Source organism: Paramormyrops kingsleyae, chromosome 9 (genome assembly GCF_048594095.1).
Source record: "Paramormyrops kingsleyae isolate MSU_618 chromosome 9, PKINGS_0.4, whole genome shotgun sequence".
NCBI classification, from domain to species: domain Eukaryota; kingdom Metazoa; phylum Chordata; class Actinopteri; order Osteoglossiformes; family Mormyridae; genus Paramormyrops; species Paramormyrops kingsleyae.
The window spans coordinates 3,652,994-3,677,503 of record NC_132805.1 but is presented as its reverse complement, the minus strand read 5'-3'; the positions used below and the strand labels follow the sequence as shown (position 1 = coordinate 3,677,503).

At 44.9% G+C, this 24,510-nt stretch overlaps 2 protein-coding genes across 2 annotated transcripts in view; both read left to right on the top strand.

Moving 5' to 3' along the window:
* The window catches only part of LOC111839129 (H-2 class II histocompatibility antigen, E-D beta chain-like), a 62,318-nt gene that overhangs the window by 31,824 nt on the left and 5,984 nt on the right, over window positions 1-24,510 (top strand). The gene's annotated exons all lie outside the window — the stretch shown is intronic.
* Window positions 458-24,510, top strand: c4b (complement C4B (Chido/Rodgers blood group)). The gene is made up of 41 exons (XM_072716060.1): window positions 458-570; window positions 836-1,022; window positions 2,424-2,592; window positions 3,202-3,272; window positions 3,529-3,617; window positions 3,790-3,872; window positions 4,064-4,151; window positions 4,766-4,889; window positions 5,048-5,186; window positions 5,732-5,844; window positions 5,936-6,100; window positions 6,611-6,781; window positions 7,056-7,241; window positions 7,800-7,949; window positions 8,131-8,263; window positions 8,436-8,507; window positions 8,763-8,966; window positions 9,743-9,854; window positions 9,958-10,028; window positions 10,210-10,349; window positions 10,786-11,001; window positions 11,182-11,233; window positions 11,338-11,427; window positions 11,567-11,773; window positions 12,944-13,019; window positions 13,170-13,362; window positions 13,747-13,851; window positions 15,110-15,272; window positions 15,965-16,179; window positions 16,295-16,453; window positions 17,691-17,750; window positions 17,882-17,972; window positions 18,599-18,776; window positions 19,240-19,330; window positions 19,499-19,573; window positions 19,685-19,787; window positions 20,190-20,279; window positions 20,368-20,460; window positions 21,929-22,012; window positions 23,353-23,485; window positions 23,987-24,510. Exons 1-41 carry the CDS (start codon window positions 503-505, stop codon window positions 24,126-24,128), a joined length of 5,151 nt encoding a protein of 1,716 aa, XP_072572161.1. The 5' UTR covers window positions 458-502; the 3' UTR covers window positions 24,129-24,510.

Sequence of the window (24,510 nt, the reverse complement as noted above, 5' to 3'; positions counted from 1 at the left end):
TGATTGAGGGGAAGCGCAATGTGACTGTCCCCACTGGCCAAATGGGAGTCACACAAACACCTGAAGGACGATTGAGAAATAGCTGCTGTTCATCCAAAACCTGCTAATGCATAATTTATCCTACACTCTTTGCCTTTAAATATGACTTCAGGATGCTGCTTTTATTTTACACCAGTGCTGTTTGCCCAGTGCCAATAAGCCAATGACAGGTCGCATGTAACATCCAATATGCTTATTTCACTGTTTTGCAGTAAACTATGTTTCATGCATTTGACCTTTGAATGGCTGAAGTAATTCTCAGTAAATCAACAGAGTCCGATATGAGGTGGATGGGAATTTTTTTTTTTTTGGGGGGGGGGGGGGGGGGCTGGTTTAATCTGTAATGTCCACATGCTAACACTTCAGAACGCTTATGAAGAGGTACAGGGGTGAGTGATATTGGGAATTAAAGAGGAGTGAAGCAGATCTTTGAGGAGACACCGATCAGGAACTTCACATTGACATGGAGTTGTCAGTGTTTCTGCTAATGTCCGTCTCCTTCACTGCGGCGTCGGTGTCGGCACAGGACATGTGAGTAACTGTTATAAAAATACACATCCATAGATATTCGGGTAAAATCCCAAATGTGAGAGTTTCCTCAGGAATATTACAGGCAGTTTGGATGATCATTTGTTATCTTTGTTATTCTATATTTCTGTGAAGTATTTAGTACGTTAAGGATGTAATATAGTTATTAGTATGAACATTATGTGATTCCAAGCTTATAATCCACCAATGGGATGAGCAACATGATGCCGTGCAGGAAACCCCACTGAGGTTCTGATGACCTCTGCAGGTTCCTGGTCACAGCCCCCAGTGTTTTCCACTTGGGGGTGAGGGAACGCGTGTCTGTACAGCTGCTCTCAGACCTCCAGCAGCCCGTGTCGCTGTATCTGGAGCATGAGACGAGCGGGATGCTGATGTCGAACAAGGCCAGCCGTCAGATGGCTCAGCGAGGGGAGACTGGCTTTGTGGAGCTGGAGGTACATATGTGAGATGGATGAGTATGTTGGTAACATATCTGTGTGGTTATTCTCTATAGCACCAAGAAATAAAATAAGACTCTCCATCCCTCCGTCTCCTAAGCGCTCGTCCTGGGGAGGGTCACTAGGTGAGGTAGCAGCGATTCCATACAACATAGAGCACAAGGCAGGAACACCCAGGGCAAGATGTCAGTGCGTATCAGGGCACACTCACAGTCTATGGGCGATTCAGTGATTCCACATCACCTAACTGCAGTGGACAGTGGGAGGAAGCCCAGGCATCACTGGGAACACTGGCAAGCTCCACACTCCCAGCACAGAGCTGGGGCAGCATTCCAGCCCCCAGACCTGGAGGTGTGTGGATACAGTGCTGCCCTCTGACCATCTCCGTAAAGCAGGTCAATGCTGTCAGATCTAAGGCCAGGACAGATATAGAGGAAACACTGTTCCCTGCATTTAACTGTGGGAATCCCTTTGGTCCGAAGTGAGAACTTCAGAGTTAAATAACATCATGAGGAAGCACAGGGTCTGGCTGAACGTCACACAAAAGTGCAGAAAAATGAGAAGAAAAAAAATTGGCAGACAAGAAATCAGGTGAAAAACAAAAAGCCATGTAGAGAATTTGCATAATAGCTCCCAAAACACAGCACCCCAGTTTATAATCTTTTCTGGAACAATGGCGGTGCAAATCAGTACGAAACTCCAGGTCACTTCCCAGCTAACAGGGAACGTTCCCAGAACTTTAGCCAAGGTTACGTGAAGGTCCTCTCAGAGTTGGCAGAGAACCTTCTTACTGTAACATTAATTTCCATGTTTTACATTATAAAGGTTCTGTAAATGTCAGCATGATAACCTTATTACCTGAACATCCTTTTAATATAATTAATGTTGAAAAATATTGTTTTAACATAATTTTGTTAAACGCACCAAACATTTATACTGCTAACACACCATCCAGCCTTGAACCCGTGACTTTTGAGGTGTAAAGCGACACTGTAACCCTCTGCTCTACCAGGTCTGTCATTTGGGTTTATGCTGCGACTCTTAATTGTAGAAGTAGGATAATGTTGATAATGTAGATAATGTGATATAATGTTCTGGGAACATCATGGAAACTTTACTTTGAACGTTTCCATACCTTAATCATAACGTTCAGAAAACATTCCTAGAATACAAACTTCACAGCAGGGTTGACTCTCCCTGCTGTAATGAGTCTGTCCCCCTTCCTGTGTTCATTACTGAATAGGAATCTCCTGACTTATTGGTAGAAGGACTCATTTTATATAATGTGGTATAATGACGTAACTGTGCAGAGGTAAACCAGCATAACATTCAGAGCCTATAGGAGATAATTAGTAATTATATAAGACAATGTATGATTAAGCTGTTAAATGCTGTCAGGTGGACAAAGGGAAGCTGTCCCTCCTCCCTAAAGCGTCCCCCCGCTATCTAATGCTGGTGTGTGAAATCCGGCCGGGGCAGAGGGACATGGTCAGGGTGCTGGTGTCCGAGCACAGAGGCTACATCTTCATCCAGACGGACCAGCCTGTCTACAGCCCCACACAGTCAGGTAGGGCCGCATTGGGGGGGTAAGAGACCCCGGCAGAGACGGCCATGGCTTTGGGGGGGGTGGGGGGTTAAGCTGCAGTGCCCATGGCAACCAAACCCCACATAAAAGTTGAATCCCCCTACCCCAGAAACTGAACTGATTACAGTCACTCACGCAATTCTGAGAGCAATCCAGCAAGGTCTGGCAAAGGTATAATCAGGAATAATACACAGTCTTCTTCTCTCGGAAAGCCACTGCATTCAGATTAATCACAATTAACACTCAGATATCTTTAAGCTACGCCAATGATTCACTAATTAATAAGATTTACTAATGAACCTTCCAACAATAAATCTGAAATTAACTTTGAGCAGGAGAAATATGGCCAAGGTGAAGAAATAATATGACTTGAAAGTGCAGCACAGAGTAACTGATTCTGCTGTGATAAATCTATATAAATGCTACATAGATTAGCATAGTTTATTATATAGCATGAGCAGCCTTATAGAATTGATAGTCATAGAGAGATGATTTTACATTGATGTCCTTGAATTACGGTTTTGTGGTGCCATGTAGCAGCTGTGCTCAGTAAATCCATGTAAATGCATGTTATGTGTCTGGTTGTGACAGTAAATTACAGGATATTTACCCTGGATCACGCTATGAGGCCCCATGAAGAGTTTATATCCTTCGCTGTCTTTGTGAGTATACAGTATGGTATCAAGGCACTGATGTGATTTTCCTGAAGATAAAATTTTAAATTTCTTTACTGTTTATTTATCACACATGATTTAGTGCTGAAGGTTAGTTATTCAGTGCTAAATGCTAAACTACTGTATGAACCAAATATCAGTGCAGACCAAATATGTAATAAGTGTAAGAAGTCTGTATACTTGTTATTGTGCTGCTTTTCCTGTTATTAGTAATAAAGATACCCCCCCCTTTCCCCCACCACAGAATGCTGGAGGAAACAAGGTAACATCTGGGATCGTCCGACCCAAAGATGGGACCATCACCAGAAAACTGAACATCCCCGACGTCTCAGAGTATGAGTCCATCGGGACGCTGTGTTACAGTTTGTAACATGGTTCCTGTCCCACAGATCACATCATAACTCTGCAAAAAAACAAACTAAACTGAAAGTGTTTCAGCTAATGACTTAAGGTGGAGACTTGTGAGTCTATCAGAGCTGAAGGTACTGATGTTAATGTTCCTCAGACCAGGCATCTGGAAGATCGTGGCTCATTATCTGGGCGACGAGAAGAACGCTGCAAACCGGGAGTTTCGAGTGCAGAAGTTTGGTGAGTCACGTTTAATGTTTAACGTGAAAACCTTGAGATGGCTTCATGCTTGGATTTCACTCTCACTGTCTGTCTTGGTTTAATATGCGATACTTAATATGCTTTACTTTGATTGATATGTTTTTAGATCTGGCAATATTTGTGCACAGGGTGACAAATGTGTGCCCTTTCATGTTTTGCTGCATGTCAAGTCATGCCCAGTTTCGACGTGTCTATCGTGCCTGAGGAGAGCTACTTCCTGGAGACCCTGAAGGAGTTTAACTTCACCATTTATGCCTCGTAAGGACACATTAAAATGCAGCTTCTGTGCAATGTACAGTCCAACATGCAGGGTTTTACCTATAAGCCAACCAGAGGCATGCATTTCAGGTCCAGAAAGTAAAAATCCAAACCAGGATTTTGTTTCTACCAACCAGTTGAGTACAGTATAAAGAGTCACAGTCACAGATACTCAACTGGAAGCAAAATCCTGGTTTGGATTTTTACTTTTTGGACCTGAAATGTCTGCCTCTGAAGTCAACTACAGCATAGGAGATATTAGACTCTATGCAGGGGGCTTCTGGCACAGTCATTGCCCCCCCAGAAATTATTTTTCTAAATCCATTCAGCAAGCTCTGCAGGTTGCATTGTTGGTGACCCCCCCATTTCGCCAGATTTTAATGTGAGACATCGTCCATCCGGCTCTGCTAATTTTAGCGTTTTTTTTTTTTCCCAGATCGAAAGTGGCACATTGATTAATAGTGAATACTAAGTACTGAATAAGATAGAATTTACATATTGTTAAGGGTGTGCAAGCCTCACCAGGAGAAGCGCTCTGAGGATGGATGGATGGATGGATTGCCGAGGGCATGAACACCACAATGCTTTCTAAGCCTGCATGTCTTTATTGTCAGGTACTCATACGGTAAGAAGGTAAAGGGGGCGTTTCACTGCCGATTCGGCGTGAGAGACGAGGTGGCAAAGGAGACAGAGAAACCGAGCACTGCCTTCATCAGGGGGCTGCAGAAGACCGGCTCGGTGAGCAGGGGAGGGCTGGCTGGGGGTGGGGGGGCTGAGCTGGCCGGATGGGGGGGGTGCTGAGCTGGCCGGATGGGGGGGGGCTGAGCTGGCCGGATGGGGGGGTCCTGAGCTGGCTTCCCATGCCATCACCCTATTACCTTTGACTCTCTTCACAGTTAGAAGACGGCAAGGCGGAGATCCTCATCCTCACATCCCAGCTGAAGCATCTTCTGGCAGAGCGCGGCGCTAACCTGACGCAGCTCGCTTTGGATAGAGTACAGCTGCACATCGCTGTGTCGGTCACGGACTCGGCCAGTAAGGCAGCCGTCCGGGGAGAGATCTAGGGGGGGGGCAGTCAGGCTGAAGCAGGATCCTCACTGACATGGTCTCCGTATCAATGATCTACCTTATCTACTCAGCTCTTATCCAGCAAAGCGTCCTGGGTAGCATAGAGGCTGTCACAGACAGTGCAGGGCAGGGGGCAGGGGGCATCCTGGGGGGTGCCAGGCGATCTCAGGGCACACAGTCACACACTAAGGGCCATTTAGAAACAGCATGTTTTAGGACAGTGAGTAGAAACTTAAGTACCCAGCGGCATGGGAGAACTGCAAACTGTAAATTCATGGAGCAGGAATCAAACCAACAGTATATCTACACACTGAGCCCTCGCTGTTTATCTACACACTGAGCCCTTGCTGTTTATCTACACACTGAGCCTTCACCATATATCCACACACTGAGCTGTCTCTGTTTCGCCACACAATGAGCCAATTTGAAAATTGTAATTCATTTAAATATTGGCTAATTCCAGTGGTCTTATTGATGCCCCCAATCTGTCTGCATCCCTTGCTGGTCATCAGGTGGGGAGCTGCAGGAAGCCGAGCTCTTCCTCCCCATGGTTTCCCGGAGGTTCTCAGTGGATCTGTCCCGCACGCGCTCACACTTCATTCCTGGCGTGCCTCTTCGTGTCTCTGTAAGGAACGACCGACATTTTCTAAAACTGAAATAAAAAGCAGAGACCTGCCATCACTTTGCTCCGTTTTCCGCCTTCATCTCGGCTCCAGGTCCTGGTTCGTCTCCCAAATGGCTCGCCAGCAGCTAATATTCCAGTGCGCAGTGATGTGCCCAGGTCATCTGATCTAACCCGCAGTGGTTTTACCGACCAAGAGGGGGCACTGCATTCCACTTTCAACAACATTCCAGTTGGCGACCAACCTGTGACTATTACGGTCAGTTAAAGCAAGACCCAATATTTACTTGCAATGTACATTTAAATTCTGTGAGACTAGACAGCATTGAGTGGTTTAATTTTACACGTCAGAAAAATAGCCATTTTGCACAGTATTAAGGGATTTTGTACAAAGGATTAACCTGAAAGGCAAAGCAGGAATTATAATAAGGGACCATTGGGGATGTAATAATTAGCACAGAAAAGATTACAGTAGTAAAAAAAATATCCATCCTTCCATCTTCCAACAACTTATACAGGTCAGTGTCATGGGAGAAGGAAGATATACTAACATGAGGTTATGGCTGTTTAAAACATACTGACCTACTTTTTATTGTAGGAAGAAATAAAAATACTCTGTGTATATTGTATAAATTATATTGAGATATATATTAAACAGAGATGTTTGTTAAATGACTACATTGTAGATCGAATAAAATGCTTAAAATGCTATTTTAATTTTAATATCCTTTCTTCTTTGTAATACTTCATTTTCCTGTCTCCTCCAAAGGTGACAGTCGATGATGGTGTTTATGAGAAGATCGTTTATCCTTCCATGTCACAAAGCAAAAGTTACCTGTACATGGATGTCAGTCCAGGCGTTGTTAGTCTGAGGGAAAGCGTCTCGATTGATTTCACTGTGATTGGTGGGAAACCACGTGATGGAAGGATTCACTACCTGGTGAGTCTGAGGTGGTACAAAGTTAGTAATTAGTCAAATGGGGAGAGTAGAGGTGAGAAATATTATATCTAATTTAGTATTTTGGTCTGGGACAATTGTATTAGCAAGTTTGCGAACATGATAAGCAGTATTATCAACTGAATGCATTGTAAGAGAATAAAATTTGTGTGCCTTTTCTTTAAATCATAAATGCAATTTTTGTTTCTAGAAGCTGGAACAGAACTGAGTTTTGGCTTTTTTATTCTTATAACATCTGATTTTGCATTTCTCACAGGTTCTTAGTAAAGGAGTTCTTAGAGAAAGCAAATCTCTACAGACAGAATCGGTAGCAAGATCTTCCATCTCGGTCAGCAGTGATCTCATCCCATCTTTCCGCGTGATTGGTTACTACTACAACCAGGCTGGTGACATCATAGCTGACTCACTTTGGGTGGATGTTAAGGATGTCTGTGAAGGGAAGGTAAGAGAACCAACATGAACATCAGTAGGAAATCAAAGATGCACATGCTATATGCTTTACTAGAATGGTAAAAAGGTATTGTAATCAGATTTCAGACAAGGGTGATGATAGTGTAATGGACTGGACATAAAGTCTGAATATTTTTCGGATTTGACATCCTGTCCCTTGTCTAAGACCAATCAGCATGGTACTTGACCAGAATTGTTACAGTTAAATTGTTCAAGTGCTGTTCTGGGTCAAAGCATCATCTTAGCAATCAAATATAATCAGGGGCAGATTAACTTACCTGGGGGCCCCAGGCTGACCTCAGCATGGACACTCAGGTGTTGCTGATTTAACTAACCCAGGTGTCTCCAACTAATATAACCTGGGGGCTGCTGGGTGGGGTGTCGGGGGTAAAGCCTGCTGAGCGTGGCTCCCTAAGCTAAGACGACCTTTACCTACACAGGTGTCTCTGACACGGGGAGATGCATGTATCTGACTCTGGGAAAAAGTCGGTAATAATGACTGGAAAGCATTTTTTATTGTGTGCTAAAATGAATATGTTATTACTCCTAGATTTCCCTGACCTCAAAGAGCCAGTACACACCGGGCAGTAAAGCCAACTTGGACATCGAGCTGGAAGGACAGAAGGCCAAAGTAGCTCTGCTGGCTGTAGATAAAGCCATTTATGCTTTGAACGCCCAGAACAAGCTCACAGCCAAGCAGGTGACTTTAGTATTACTGTAAATTCCATTACACACAAATTCTCATTGTACGATTCATAGATTTGTTTATTTAATTGAAATGATGCCCTAATTAGCATTATACCTAGATTAAGTTGGCTTTGTTGTACTGAACCAGTGAGTATGGCTACGTGTCTTAGCGAAATTGTCTGTATGGTTGCCAGGTGTTTTCCTCCACGCAGTCCTACGACCTCGGCTGCTCCTACGGTGGGGGCCTGGACACAGCTGACGTCTTTAATGATGCCGGACTTTCCTTCATCTCCCACCCCAGAGCGGCCACCTCCAGGATGAGGAAAGGTCACAAAAACAATGACTTTATGCAGTGTACTCAGCACTGCAATGCAGTGGCAGTGACAGATTAACAGGGGTCCAGTTGCAAATGGCCTTGCTGTTCCCATGAAAGGTTTCTGTCTGCTTCTCATCCGACCTCCTGGCAGAGAGCCTCACTGTGGCTCTTCTCTCCCGGCAGGGTTTGGCTGCGAGTCGGGCTTCAGACGACAGAAACGTTCCCTTGACCTGCAGCAGTTCATGATGTCCAAAGGTGAGTCGATGCATCAATATTTACTTAATCTCGGCTCGCTCTGTTTGCATTTTACCTTTCTGATTGCTGTCTCTTAAAATGTTTACGGCCTTTTATATAATTCTCGTTGCATGCAGTTGTGTTTCTTCTTGCCTGCATTTATACATCATCATTATAGTTTGACATTATTTTCTTTAACCCCCGTAGGTAACAGATACTCCTCCTTTACTCCTCTCTCACGATTGTGCTGTCCTGCTTTACCGTGTCGTTAATTAGTTCTTAGTTACGAAAGTGCGGAGCTTCAGCGCTGCTGCCAGGACGGCTTCACCCTGATCCCCATGAAGCGTACGTGTGAGGAGCGTGTCAGCAGGGTGTCCCAGACCGGGGGGGCGGCGGCCTGTGCCACGGCCTTCCTGGACTGCTGTCGGGAGGGTAATGCACAGAGGAAGCGGATGAGAGCCCAGAGGACACATGGCAGGAGTGAGTGTGGGCTGGTTTAATGCTAATGATGAGTACAACACTTCCAGTACCACCGGTGTGGTTATCATCCATCCATCCATCCATCCATCAATCCATCCATCCATCCATCCATCCATCTCTCTATCTTTTCATTTGCTTATTTATTTGTATCATTATGTCATTAAATGTTTTTGAACCTTTTTTTAATGAGGACTGAGACAAAAATACTGTGGTTGAAGCCACCCTAAACAGAACCCATCCATCCATTTTCCAAACCACTTATCCTTCTCAGTCACAGGGGGTCCAGAGCCTATGGGCACGAGACGGGGAACAACCCAGAACGGGGGGCCAGCCCACTGCAGAGCACACTCACACACCATTCACTCACACGCCATTCACTCACACACCATTCACTCACACGCCATTCACTCACACACCATTCACTCACATGCCATTCACTCACACACCATTCACTCACACGCCATTCACTCACACACCATTCACTCACATGCCATTCACTCACACGCCATTCACTCACACACCATTCACTCACACGCCATTCACTCACACACCATTCACTCACACACCATTCACTCACATGCCATTCACTCACACACCATTCACTCACACGCAATTCACTCACACACCATTCACTCACACGCAATTCACTCAACCAGAAACCAGAGCACCCAGAGGGGGTGTTGTTTTAGTTCTTGTTGATGCTATTATTATTATCATGAGTCTTCTGGCTTCTCTCTCTCTCTCTCTCTCTCTCTCCGTTTTCATCCCCCACTCAGCATTCGACGTGGCTCAGTTGGAGGATTTCTTTGACACCAGTGTCACCACTATCCGACGCTTTTTCCCGCCCAGTTTTGCGTTTGATGAGTTTCAGGTTGATGGGAGCAAAAGGTACATGAGCTACACCGGGGGAGGGGGGGGGTCTCGCCTCCATGTTTGCATATTGCCCCGATTATACATTAATTATTATTATTATTATTTTGTCTTGATTCAGACACATCCTGGCTCTGCCGGACTCCATCACAACCTGGGAGATTCAGGCTATCAGTCTCTCCTCATCTCATGGTAAAAGTTAACCCCCCCCCTGTTATTCGTTATGGGATTTTATTTCTGTTTTGATTGCCTAGTCTTAATTACATACATTTTTCAGTAATTAAGAAACAAAAGATCAAGATAGTTCATGCTAAACTTTAACTAGTAGAATCATATAACACAACAGTCTCGTGATCTTTGTGTCTTTCACCAGGAATCTGTGTCTCTGACCCCCATGAGCTGCTCGCCTTCAAAGAGCTGTTCGTGTCCCTGCGCCTGCCGTACTCTGTCAGGCGGTACGAGCAGCTGGCCATCGCTGCTGTCGTCTACAACTATGGTGATAAAGAGCGAAAGGTAGCAACCATGAAAGGTCTTACATGCAGACCTACTGGCTGCAGTGATGGCTTCACCTCTAACTATTCATTCTGTTACGGCTACACATATCTGTTCATATTAATACTTCAACAATAATAGAGTTTATTATGTTAGTATGATTAATATTCCAATAGCAGTATTCATATGGGTCTGTCTAAGAGGCCATCCATCCATCCATCCATCCATCCATCCATGTTCCAATTGCTTTTCTGTGGGGAGGTCTGGAGCCCATCCCAGGCAGCAAAGGGTACCGGGCTAGGGGGGGTCCTTGAGGGCCCTCACTATCAAACACAATGGGCCATGCAGGAGCACCAAAACACCTACTTGAATGGAAGGTCATGCACCAATCATTTTCAGGTCAGTTGAAGTCTGTGAACATCCTCATCCCTTCTGTTGTATCTCTTTTTTCCATCAGCTGTCCATCCACATGAAGCCCGTGGACGGCCTCTGCTCCCCAGGCTCCGCCTCCACCCTCTCCTACCTCAACGTCACCGTCTCCAGCGGCGCCTCCCAGACGGTGACCTTCTCTGCGGTTCCCATGGTCAACGGCAAGATCCCCATCACCTTGAGTGTGTTTGACAAGGAGGACGAAATGGTCCTGGACACTATTGAGAAGGAGCTACTTGTCATGGTGAGTGTTTAGGGGGCAAAATCACAATGTTACGTCATCGTTAGGATCTGCTGTACACAGTAATATGTAACAGCTCTGTCTTGAGAAGGTCATTTGCAATCAGCTGTATTCTTTGCCCAGACTAGTAGTGTGTTTGTAACAAGGTGTCGTCTTTCAGCATTATTTTTGTCAATCCTGCAGACAGAAGGGGTGCAAAACAGAGAAGAGAAGACCTATTTTATCAACTTCGATGGTGAGGGGGGCACTGAGCTCTTAGCTTTCTTTTTCCAAATTTGTAAGTGTATCTTTTTTAATGAATAATAATAATTGAAATGTCTTCCTTTCCTGTTATAGCAGGGAGAGCCAGGCAGCATTTCCAGATCGATGGACTCTTTCCAAACAGCACGATTCCTGAATCTCCCACCAACATTTTTGCCAGGATTGAGGGTATGACTATCCTGCTCATGCCATCACTACTTTACACCCCGTTTGTGCTACATTGTATTTATATCACAGTCTCAAAGTTCCAGAACTCACTCCCATCATCGCCCCCCCCCCCCCTTCCGTAATGTGGCCCCCCCTTCAGGGGAGGTGTTCGGCCAGTCCACAGCGCTGCCTTTGCTGTCCCCCGCGGGGGTGCAGGCTCTGCTGACGGCCCCCATGGGGTGTGCGGAGCAGACCATGATCCGGATGTCCCCCACGGCCCTCGCCCTGCGCTACCTGGACCACAGCCAGGGCTGGGTGGAGCTGCCCCCCGGGAGCAGAGATGTGGCCCTCAGCCATGTTGAGAATGGTAATGCTGCTTTGCACACAGCCGGCCCAGTGTGCTTAAGTGTGTGTATAGATTGTGTATAAGAGAACTACAGTATGTGTCATGTGAATACTAAGAGTAAAGATTGTTTCAGACTGCAGGTAGTACAACACAGAATAATGTGTGTTTTTTGTGTTTTCTCTGTGCCATTGCTAAATTATCTGTCTTTCGCTTTCATCCTTTCCACACCAATTTCCGAATAGTTACCAAAAATTCTAGCCAATTAGGAATCCCTAGGCCCTCCAAATAATTTTATCAACACTTTGATTGGTTCAACCCAATAAAAATGAATCTTTTTCTATATAATATATTTAACTGCTGGTGGGGTTTGCATGTCCCAGCATGCCCTGCGTGACACTGTAAATATCCCTTGTATTGTTGTTGCTGTAGTGATGATTTAAGTTTTATTTCTGTATTGTCGCGTGTGTGTTTGCCCGTGTCTTGTGTGTACCCTGTCTGATCCTCACGTGTTCTTACCTTGTATAAATCTCCCACCGTTTGTGCACCTTACGGTTCGGTGTCTGACCACCTTGTGTTTTCGCTTAATGTACTGTATTTGAGTTCTGTGCTCATTAAGTCCCTGTTACAGTCCTGTTAATGGTTATAATAAAGTGTGTGTTCTGTTCTGGGAAGTAATTCTCCTCGTCCTTTGTTGCTCTCGCAATGCCTCAGTCCGCCCGCTGCTATATTATGTACATGAATAATATGTGAGTTTTCCAATTTGGCCGACCTATTCAGTGTTGACTGCCAATTATATTTAGTTCCCCAAAATGTATATATATGACGTTTCCAGGACTAGTTTGCATGTTTTAGCTTCTTGGGATAAAAAGCCCTTCAGTTTGTTCCCATAATGTGGCCTCACTTTGAACTGAGTGTCTCCACCTTATTCCTTCCTGCCATCGCTGCTGATTCTCTATCATCCTGCCTGAATAAATAAAAATAGCAGCTGAGAGACTCTTCTGTCACTCATATGAAATATATTATACAACATAATATTTGTCATGTGGTTCTGTTCTCCATTTATCCTGAGTAATACCTAGATAATCAGTTACTACTGGCTAAAATCTGTTTAGACTTTAGGGTTTGCCAAATCTCCAAGTCAGTGAATTACTAATTCATAATTATATTAATTCTTTTACTTTTGTTTTCCAGGTTATTCCAGAATTTTAACATTCAGAAAGTCTGATGGTTCTTATGGAGCCTGGACAAATCATCCATCCAGTAACTGGTGTGTCCTTTTCAGATGATCTGGAACATCTCACATGTCAGATATTCAGCTTCATTGTTGATCAGCCTGTCAGTAATCCTGCTCCTTCCTGCTCCCTCCCTCTTCTTCTTCATACTTCCTCTCAATCTTGCTCCCGTATCCTTGCTGCAGGCTGACAGCCCTGGTTGTGAAGGTGATGTCTCTGGTGGTCGATCGACAGCTGGAGGGCAGGGGAGAGAAAGGGAGGGAGGAGGTCGGCGTCTCCCAGGACGAGATCCAAAAGTCAGTGGAGTATCTGATCTCAAAGCAGGACAGAAATGGCAGCTTTAAAGACCCCAATCCGGTCATTCACAGGGAAATGCAGGTGATGATCAGTAATGGGCAAGTGGCCCATTTAAGGAGCCGTTACAGATCTGAGCTCCAGCAGCGCCCCCTTCTGGTGATAGGAACTTCCTCCTTCAGACAATAATAATATAATGCAACATTATATTAGAGGTTAAAAAGGGAGATGGTTTTATATCTCCAAACAGGCAGAAAACTGAAAGCAGGGACCAGGAATATATAAACTGCAAACTGTAGCCTAGCTGTGAGGAAGAGCAGTAAACATCCACCATGACATGTGAATAGAGGATGAACAAGCGTATCATCTCTAGATATGGAGCTCGGATCTGTGACAGTCGCGGGAGCCCCACTGCACCGTGTCACTGTGTATGGACGTTAAGTCTCACTGGAGCTTGCTGTGCTGCAGGGGGGTGTCGGGGGTGTGGAGGGGGACGTGTCGCTCACTGCCTTCATCACCATCGCCCTGAATCACTCCCTTCGCCATCTGACTGGAAGCGCAAAGAACAACGCGGTGAGAGAATAACAGAAGGCAGCAATTACCCATAATCCTACAGTGGCGACATAAAGACCAGGAATGGTTTGGTGTCTGATTTTTGTACTGCCTGTACTTATCTGGCTTTTTTCCAGTTTGACATTTTATTTAACAATACTCTTCACTGTACTCAGCTGCATAGTCACATTGCTGACTTTCAATTTATAGTGCCAGTTGAAATGAAGACTATAAACATTGTCAAGCATATGGTACTGAAAGCTCAGTTCAGGTATTATGTCAGATGTAGAACATGGTGGGAGTCGACTGCACCAGCCCCACTGTCGCCGTCTGTATGGCAGCGAACCCATACAGATGGTTCCTATGTAAACTACAGCATAGTATATAGTCTACTTAGTCAGTAACATATTAGAACTTTACACCTAACTTAAAACAAAGTATAAAACAGGGTACTAATGCAAATGTAAGAGAGAGACCGTGTAATAGTGTAATAGTTACAAACAAGACTAGCTCTTACACTTTTTCCCCCAAATAATTTTCCAAATATTTTGATTATTTTATAGCTATACCTGACAGTGAACAATCAGAAATTAATACCTACGAATCTTTTTAAGTTTTTACTGATGTGATTGCACTTGATGTGCATATTGTGTGTAATGTTAAACCTGCAATGTGCTTGTTGTATGTAATGCTGAACGTAACTGATACATGTAATTTCAGTTTAGCTACGAGATGCGACGTCCAGGCTGTGTGTTGTGTGGTTTTGATGTACATACGGTGTGTGTGTGTTGTGTGGTTTTGATGTACATACGGTGTGTGTGTGTTGTGTGGGTTTGATGTACATACGGTGTGTGTGTGTTGTGTGGGTTTGATGTACATACGGTGTGTGTGTGCTGTTTTGTAGGAGGACAGCATCTCTGGGTTTGATGTACATACGGTGTGTGTGTGTTGTGTGGGTTTGATGTACATACGGTGTGTGTGTGTTGTTTTGCAGGAGGACAGCATCTCTGGGTTTGATGTACATACGGTGTGTGTGTGTTGTGTGGGTTTGATGTACATACGGTGTGTGTGTGTTGTGTGGTTTTGATGTACATATGGTGTGTGTGTGTTGTGTGGTTTTTACGTACATACGGTGTGTGTGTGTTGTGTGGTTTTGATGTACATACGGTGTGTGTGTGTTGTGTGGTTTTGATGTACATACGGTGTGTGTGTGTTGTTTTGCAGGAGGACAGCATCTCTGGGTTTGATGTACATACGATGTGTGTGTGCTGTTTTGCAGGAGGACAGCATCTCTCGCTCGACAGCTTTCATCCTGTCCCGTTTCTCATCGCTGGAGAGACCTTACGCTGTTGCCATTGCGGCCTATTGCCTATCAGTGTGCCGGAATGATCCCCAAACAGCCTCCTTCGCCTGGAAAAACCTCCAAGCGTTAGCTACCAATGGTGTGTGGGTTTCACAACAGTGCAAGAGCAGACAGTTTACTTCTTCATATACATTGTTTTTTTTTTTATCTTCACACTTTTTGTATTTTTGAGTCATATTTCTCACAGTTTCTTTCAATTGTACACACTCTGATCAAACTGTTAAATATACAGTTTTTTCAATTTGTTTTTACTACTTTTCCATTTATTTCATGAACTGCAGATTATTTATTCTTTTTAAGCTGGAAAATTGGGTGAACAACTATAAATGAATATTCAAGTGAAATAAAACAAGTTTCCTTTATAACATGGAAAAAGTATGTAACAGTGCATGTCTGACATCCTGTTAACTAGTTGTGTGGTGATGGCATAGACAAATTCTAGGCTGTACTTTAACTTTAAATGCACTAGATAAGTGTTTCATCCCACAAAACAGCAGTATTTAATGTCCCTTGTAGAAAGAATACCTCATATTTTCTCTGCTGTTATAACTGCTAGAGGAGGCTACTTTGATAAATCAAGGGCATGACATTTTCTTGCTAATAAAGGTACTCAAATGGTGAACATAATGAAAATGTATTTGTTAACAAAGAGTATTGAGTGCATTTCTAGTAAATGTTAAGTGAGTAACATGCAAATGTGTGTAGCTATGTAGTATAGCTTGATATATTCTACATTACGGCTTCTCTCGATTTCTCTCTTTTATAATGTAGAGGAGGAATGCAGAGTATGGCGCTCCAAATCTGATACTCGATTACAGAACGAGGAGCGCCACCGCCAAGTGCCCCCACCAGAAGCCATCACCGTGGAAACCACTGGCTACGCCCTTTTGGCCGCCTTGGCCAATAAGGACCTGGAGTGGGCGGATTCTGCCGCTTGCTGGCTTTCTAAGCAGGAGAACTATGGCGGAGGGTTCAGGTCCACACAGGTGAGGGTGGAACACAGACATAAATTAGTATGCGATGTTTATCTGAATACTTAAAGCAATTAAACAGGATATATCAGGCAGGCTTAGCGTGACTGTCTCTCTCCTTTTTACCAAGGACACCATCGTTGCGTTGGAGGCCCTGTCTGAGCTTGCAATAAGCAGGCCCCCCCAGGCCCCCTCAAAAATGGAAGCAAAGTTCTCCGTGTCGGGGAGGAGCCAGACAGAGAAGCTCATGCTGGAAAAGAAAGGGGACAGAGTGCAGGTGGAACTGAAGGTAAAGGCTGGCAGAGGGAAGATTCACAGTGGGAGGGGAGGGGCTGGCAGGGGGGGAGAGCTGGGGAACTGGAAAGGTTGACTGGGAGAGAAAAAAATGATTACAAAAATGCTGTGACGATTGGTTGATAGATTGATGAAAAGCAGTAAGTAGAAGGTAGATAGGCTGAGTGTGGCAGTATAAAACTTTGTGAAGGAAAAGCACAAGTCAACACAATTTATACATTTTTACAAATTACAGTTTTATATTTTTATGGTTCAAAAAAAAAGATGTATTCCTCTAAAGTGTAATATTTTTCCACATCGATGGAAAAACGCAATACGAATTCACATACAATTCAGGCAATACGAAAAGAGTGTCATGGCACATTCAGGAAAAGGTGACGATCCGCTTTGTGGCTCCAAGACAAGGGGCCTTATTAAAGAAACACTGGGGTAAACAATGAAACCAAAAGGACCAGAAGGGGTCAAAACAAAGAGGGAAAAACTACAGAACTAACTAAGAGAGTAAAATAACACAACCAGGGAAACAGGACTAACCAGGACTAAACGACAAAATATCAAAAGGAAATAAATTCAGGGAAGAAGGCGACACCAGGGGCAAGAGAACATAAGATGAGCAGAGGCTCATAATACAATGACTGACTAACAGACTGAGTGAGAGCAAGTGCTTAAATACAGGGAATCAGAGCAAATGAAGTACAGGTGTAACTCATTAATCAAGTCAACCAATCAAAAAGGAGCACAGGAAACATATGGGGTAGATTATAATTAACTAGCCCAAACACTGCTCTAGAAACTATGGAATATAACAGAGGGCTGACTACACTTGGAAAGACTAAGAACAGATACAAGCAAAACCAAAATCAAACAGGACACAAGCAGGGCACAAGCAGAAAAACTAAGATAGCGAATTTAAAACGCAGGGGAAGAGAAAACCAGATAAATAATTATACAGATGAGGTTGGTCTGGAGCCTCAAACCCATGTCTGTAGGGTTACAGCCATTGGGGCACAAACAGCAGCCCAGCGAGTAGGTTAAACACACATGGGTCCAGCATGAAGACAGAGGTGGGAACAGGATGACCAGCGACACCTGCTGGCTAAACAGGGAAGAGACATGAAGGGCAAGGATGGATGGGTGCTAACCCTGACAAAAAGAGACATTAGATAGATAGATAGATGGATGGATGGATGTGCTCTTCCCTTCTCTTCCCATGCTGTATCTCTCCCCTGCAGAGGCTACTTGGGGCCACAATTAATGCAGAGCTAATAGGAAATGGAAAAGCCAAACTGAAGGTGAGTCACAAAGCTCACGTGAAGATACCCTTTACAGTAGTGTTATCAGGAGTCCCGTATCTCACATGAGGGACCCTTATGTGACGGTATGTCAATGAGATAATCACATGCTGTCTTGGTCTGTCCGGCAGGTGGTCAAGGCCTACCATGTACTGGAGCCTGTGGAAAGCTGCGAGCTTCTCTCCATCAAAGTCACCGTGGAAGGCAAAGTGCAATACACTGGTGAGAGAGGAAGAAACTCGCTGTGTGTGACCTTTAACCTCAGTCATGTGGTCAACTAGTGCTAACCTCTCAACCATGTACGATGATTTAAGCAGTGAAGTACACAGAGATATGAGACACCAGAACGTCACAGTGTGTGATACTCAGCTTAAGACCCTGTGCTTTATGGAGAGAGCGGTACGGTGCCTTGGTAGGTGGCACTGTTACCTCACATCTGCAGCCCCCCCCCCCCCCCCCTTATAGTGACTGACCGGGCCACCTTCATTACGGAAAGCTGGTTCAGAAAACTGTCATTCGGAAATACATCAGTGTGAAAAGCTAAACTTTATCTTGAAATATTATTTGAAATATTTAAGAACTCACATTTGCATTTTATAAAATATTTTACAATGATGACTAATGAAAATCGTAACGTTATTACGAAATACATTTTAAAGATCATATGTAGAAGAAACATTTATAAAATATAATACCCTTTATTGAATTATTTAAAAGTTAAAGGACATATTAATTATTGAAATGTTTATTAATTTACTTGTTTATATGTCCTGAAAGCCCACTTGTTAATAGCATATATTGAAAATGATAAATCTTATTCTTCATATGTTCTTTTTTTTTTTTTACAGCTGATGTGATGTATAACTATGACTATGAAGAGTATTCTGATGTGGAGGATGGGAACGGGGACAGACGGGATGAGGGCATCCCTCGCTCCGAGATCGACTGGTTCGACGCTCGCAGCCGCCGCAGGAGGGACACAGAGCAGAGTGACCAGAACGCAGTTGTATACTCTGTGTGCGTCAGGTCAGTGCAACGAAATTTTACATTGACTTTGTAACAATGAAAATGAATTTTGAACTTGTTGTTTAATTGGTTAAAATGAAAACTAACATGGTTTGGTTAACGCAGTTTTCTAACTTCTGACCATTAATAGCCTTTGTATTAAATGTAGTACATTTAAAGTAATTTTCATTAAAAAAAATTTGTATAAATTATCTATATTATTAATTAATTCATTTTCCAAGCCCAATTGTCCTGTGCAGGGTCTGGTGGGTCGGGAACCTATCCTGGAATTAGCTACACTACTGCTCTAATAATCACTCAATAATAATCTTTTTGCTAATGAATTATTATTACATATGGCTGTCGTACTTGATTCTTTCATGGTTGGTATTCTTTGTACTAGGTCAATGTTCTGTGCCATATTTCCTCTGTGTCCCCCAATCTAATTTGTACCTAAAGACGTGACTCCTCCTTTGTCACTCAGTCACCACCCGAGCAGGAACCTCTCAGGAATGGCCGTCGCTGACGTCACACTGCTCAGCGGCTTCCAGGCGCAGAGAGAAGATCTAGACAAAGTCAGACCGCCGTTACCATTCACCCCCCCCAACCCAACCCCCTTTTACAATGACACCTAAACTGAGACTTCCATTATCACCAAAAGCCCCCCTCCCCATTTCCCACCCCCATCATGGTGTTCTCTGTGTGGTACTGTCTCACTCAAAGCTTGTCTTCCTGATCTCCAGCTGAAGGACCTGACAGACAGGTATATTTCCCATTATGAGATCGAGAACAGCAGAGTGCTTCTCTACTTCAATGAGGTGAACATTTATATGCCTGTAACACGTGTGTGAAAATGGCCGATAAGTGCACGCAGGTTCACATCATACGGGCCTCCTGTTGTCCGGCTCTGTGTGTCTCTCCCTCTCCAGCTCCCTGAGGGATCGATGTGTGTCGCGTTCGCTGCCATGCAGACGGTGGCAGTGGGTCTGGTGCAGCCGGCTCCCGCCGTTTTCTATGATTACTATGAGCCCGGTATGTCTCTGCTCTGCCGGCTCCCGCCGTTCTCTATGATTACTATGAGCCCGGTATGTCTCTGCTCTGCCGGCTCCCGCCGTTCTCTATGATTACTGTGAGCCCGGTATGTCTCTGCTCTGCCGGCTCCCGCCGTTTTCTATGATTACTATGAGCCCGGTATGTCTCTGCTCTGCCGGCTCCCGCCGTTCTCTATGATTACTATGAACCTGGCATGTCTCTGCTCTGCCGGCTCCCGCTGTTCTCTATGATTACTATGACCCCGGTATGTCTCTGCTCTGCCGGCTCCCGCCGTTTTCTATGATTACTATGAGCCCGGTATGTCTCTGCTCTGCCGTTTGTCCTCCTCTGTCTGAAGTCATAGCTACCAAACACATGCCGCTCTGCTCCTTACCCCCAAAGACAGGAGGTGCACCACCTTCTACGCCGCGCCGAGTAGGAGCAGGATGGTGTCCACGCTCTGCTCGGAGGACGTGTGCCAGTGTGCAGAGAGTAGGTCACCCGTGCCCCCCCCCCTTCACTACACACCAATCCCCCACCCTCAATAACTACCCAGCCTTTCTGCTGTCCCTCCTTACAGAGCCGTGTTACAAGGAAAAGAAAACCTTCGAAATGAAGGTCAGAAAACGGACCCGCTTTGACTTTGCCTGCTTCTCCCCTACTGTGGATTACAGTATGTACATGTCATCTGTGCTCATCATCATCATCAGTGTCTTTTCAAGGTGTCTGGGGGTGTTTTTTTATGTTTCCATGACAAAAACATGCAGACATTTTAAAACGGTTCGGTGAGATTCCTGTTATACCCCGCCGGTGGGATAGCCGACCCCAGAGGGTTAATATCGGTAATGTTATACCCCGCCGGTGGGATAGCCGACCCCAGAGGGTTAATATCGGTAATGTTATACCCCGCCGGTGGGAGAGCCGACCCCAGAGGGTTAATATCGGTAATGTTATACCCCGCCGGTGGGAGAGCCGACCCCAGAGGGTTAATATCGGTAATGTTATACCCCGCCGGTGGGATAGCCGACCCCAGAGGGTTAATATCGGTAATGTTATACCCCGCCGGTGGGATAGCCGACCCCAGAGGGTTAATATCGGTAATGTTATACCCCGCCGGTGGGATAGCCGACCCCAGAGGGTTAATATCGGTAATGTTATACCCCGCCGATCGGATAGCCGACCCCAGAGGGTTAATATCGGTAATGTTATACCCCGCCGGTGGGATAGCCGACGCCAGAGGGTTAATATCGGTAATGTTATACCCCGCCGGTGGGATAGCCGACCCCAGAGGGTTAATATCGGTAATGTTATACCCCGCCGATCGGATAGCCGACCCCAGAGGGTTAATATCGGTAATGTTATACCCCGCCGATCGGATAGCCGACCCCAGAGGGTTAATATCGGTAATGTTATACCCCGCCGGTGGGATAGCCGACCCCAGAGGGTTAATATCGGTAATGTTATACCCCGCCGGTGGGATAGCCGACCCCAGAGGGTTAATATCGGTAATGTTATACCCCGCCGGTGGGATAGCCGACCCCAGAGGGTTAATATCGGTAATGTTATACCCCGCCGATCGGATAGCCGACCCCAGAGGGTTAATATCGGTAATGTTATACCCCGCCGGTGGGATAGCCGACCCCAGAGGGTTAATATCGGTAATGTTATACCCCGCCGATCGGATAGCCGACCCCAGAGGGTTAATATCGGTAATGTTATGCCCCGCCGATCGGATAGCCGACCCCAGAGGGTTAATATCGGTAATGTTATACCCCGCCGGTCGGATAGCCGACCCCAGAGGGTTAATATCGGTAATGTTATACCCCGCCGGTGGGAGAGCCGACCCCAGAGGGTTAATATCGGTAATGCTTATTCCTGTGATGGATCGGCGCCCCACCCTGGGTGGGTCCCTGCTTCGTGTCCATTACTTCGGGGACAGGCTCCAAACCCCCCTGACCCTGAATAGGACAAGAGGGTATGGGAAAAGGATGGGTGCAAGTAATATTATTATAAAGTAATTGCACTCTTTAATAATTCTTTTTATTAATATTTTTATAATATAATATTACATTGTTCATCACAATGTTAGTATAAACCAGCAATGGTTGTATCATGAGGCTCTGATGGGGTTTGTGTTGCAGGTTATAAAGTAATAGTTACCAGCGTCTCCGAAAAGAGTAACTTTGAACTCTACGAGATGAGAGTGAAAGATGTTCTACGAGCTAGTAAGTGTCTCTTATTCCAGTAAACAAACGCTGTACAAGTGTTATCAGCAGGTGTTGGGGTCAATACTCAAAAAAAGTCATGTATTACACATTACTCAATACTTTTAAAAATGCATTATTTTACTTAATTACTCTTTGTGGATAGTAATTAGTTACACTACTCGTTACACTACTTCGCAATAATGCATCGTTTTATTTAATTGCCAGTCACTAATAGCGTATATCATTAAACCTTACATATATGGTCGTGCGCTATCCAGCGGCTCTTTGCTATCCAGTTGTACAGCTGTGCAATTGAGTCGGGTCGCGCGCGTTGTCCAATAGCACAGCCGCACTTTCGAATGGGATCCCGCGCGCTGTCCAATAGCACAGCCGCACTTTCGAATGGGTTCCCGCGCGCTGTCCAATAGCACAGCCGCACTTTCGAATGGGTTCCCGCGCGCTGTCCAATAGCACAGCCGCACTTTCGAATGGGTTCCCGCGCGCTGTCCAATAGCACAGCCGCACTTTCGAATGGGTTCCCGCGCGCTGTCCAATAGCACAGCCGCACTTTCGAATGGGTTCCCGCGCGCTGTCCAATAGCACAGCCGCACTTTCGAATGGGTTCCCGCGCGCTGTCCAATAGCACAGCCGCACTTTCGAATGGGATCCCGTGCGCTGTCCAGTTGCACAGCACTTTGCGCTGACCCGGATAGCGCTGTGCTGCCCAGCGGGTCGCACGCCAGGTCCAGTTGGATATGTGGTGTCCTGTTTCGGTAAGCTTATAAATTGTTTGGCCTCCTACATAACCATACCCCTGTGTATTCTTGACAGTTAGCATGGGGGGGAGGGGAGGATTAATTCACTTATTTGTTTATTGTTAGTTTCCAGAACTTATTAGTTTTAGGTTGCATGGCTCGTACAACCCGGGCAATTTCGGCAACTACATCCATACTCTGAGCTGCTTTGCACAGAATAAACTATAAGACACAACATTTTGAAAATTATGAGCCGCCAAATGTCAAGTGCTCATTTTCGTGTACAAAATACATTCTGTGCCACAAAAAGCATTATTTAATAACGAAATCAAGTAATGCCATGCTGCATTCTGTCCACAAAAGTAGAACGACTTCACTTTTGTGCACAGAAATCAAAAGGAATGTTTCAATTTGTGCACAGAACTGAAATCAGCACTTTGCATTTCGTGGACAGAAGAAAGTTTTTTTGTTTTTGTGGTCGAAATGCATTTCGTGAATGAAACAAGTCATTTTGTGGAGGAAAAGCATTTCATGAATGAAAGTCTTTTTGCCTTCGTGGACAGAAGGCATTACTTGATTTCGTCGTTGCTGTTTGCTCCTCAGACGGCGACATTAGTGTGGGGGCAGGCAGCGTCCGGGTGTTTGCCAAGAGGCGGCACTGTAAGGGGCAGCTGGAACTGGATCAGATCTATCTCATCATGGGCCAGGATGGCAGCACCAAGGACACCAACGGAGAGTGAGTGCATCACAATCCCAGCCTGTCGAGAGAGATGCAGCCATGATGATCCTGAGGGATCCAGGCATGCTGGTAGAAACGGCCCTTATGCCCACTGTGGAGAAACACATTTCAGTGACAGGATTGAGGTGCTTGGGAAATATGCGTATAAGCATTTTATTGATGTTCTAATTGATGACACATCACAAGAATGTTTGTTTGACAAAAGAATTCCGAAAGGTAACAAAAACATAAGGCTGCACTGAGCCTCCAGGGTTAAAGGTCAGATTACATAAAGGACATATTACAGTGCTGGAGGATGATTCTCTCTGTCTGTTCCACTTCAGTTATTCTGAAGACCTATGCTTTGGCTAATTAACAGCTTTCCTGGTTAGTATGTAGTTGTTTTGTGACCATGCTGCATATTCTGCATGTATTTTTTTTAAGTCTTCAGGCTTCTGGCTGCTGTGATTATGGGCGTTAATAAGAATCTGTGATTGAGCTCATTTCCCTCTTTCTCAGGATGCAGTACTTGCTGGACTCTTCAACCTGGGTTGAAAAGTTGCCCGAGGAAAACAAATGCAAAGCATCAGCAAACAGGATTTCCTGCAGGGATCTGGACAATTTTTTGGTTGAGTACCAGACCAATGGCTGCACTCAGTGAATCTGGCCATGTGGCAACGAGGAAGTGCAATGAAAATAGGGACCAGCGCCGTATTAACAGTGTCGCAGGTTCCTTGCGCCCTCCTCTGGACATTACCTGGTAGTGTCAATTCATTTTTTTTAATGAAAAAAATAGGCTTTAAGTGGTAAATCTTTAGTTTCACAATTGTTAGAACAGATCAACAGTTCAAATTAGTTATGCAGCTTTTCAGGCTTCAAATTGTATTTTTAGCTGATATTTACCATATGTTACATGTATGTATTAAGTGTCCAAAGTGCTGTAAAGTTGAGGAGCAGAGATCAGAGCCAGTCAGTGTCCCAGTCGGGGTTAGGGCCGTCCTCAAGGGCCCAATGCAGAAATTAAACCAAATTATCCAACATCA

Excerpts from the sequence above, each read along its gene's own strand:
- c4b (XM_072716060.1), top strand. The coding sequence starts at position 503 with ATGGAGTTGTCAGTGTTTCTGCTAATGTCCGTCTCCTTCACTGCGGCG. Across the intron at positions 11,428-11,566 it reads CATTTTTGCCAGGATTGAGG|GGGAGGTGTTCGGCCAGTCC; the intron begins GTATGACTATCC and ends CCCCCCCTTCAG. Across the intron at positions 15,273-15,964 it reads CCAAGCGTTAGCTACCAATG|AGGAGGAATGCAGAGTATGG; the intron begins GTGTGTGGGTTT and ends TTTATAATGTAG.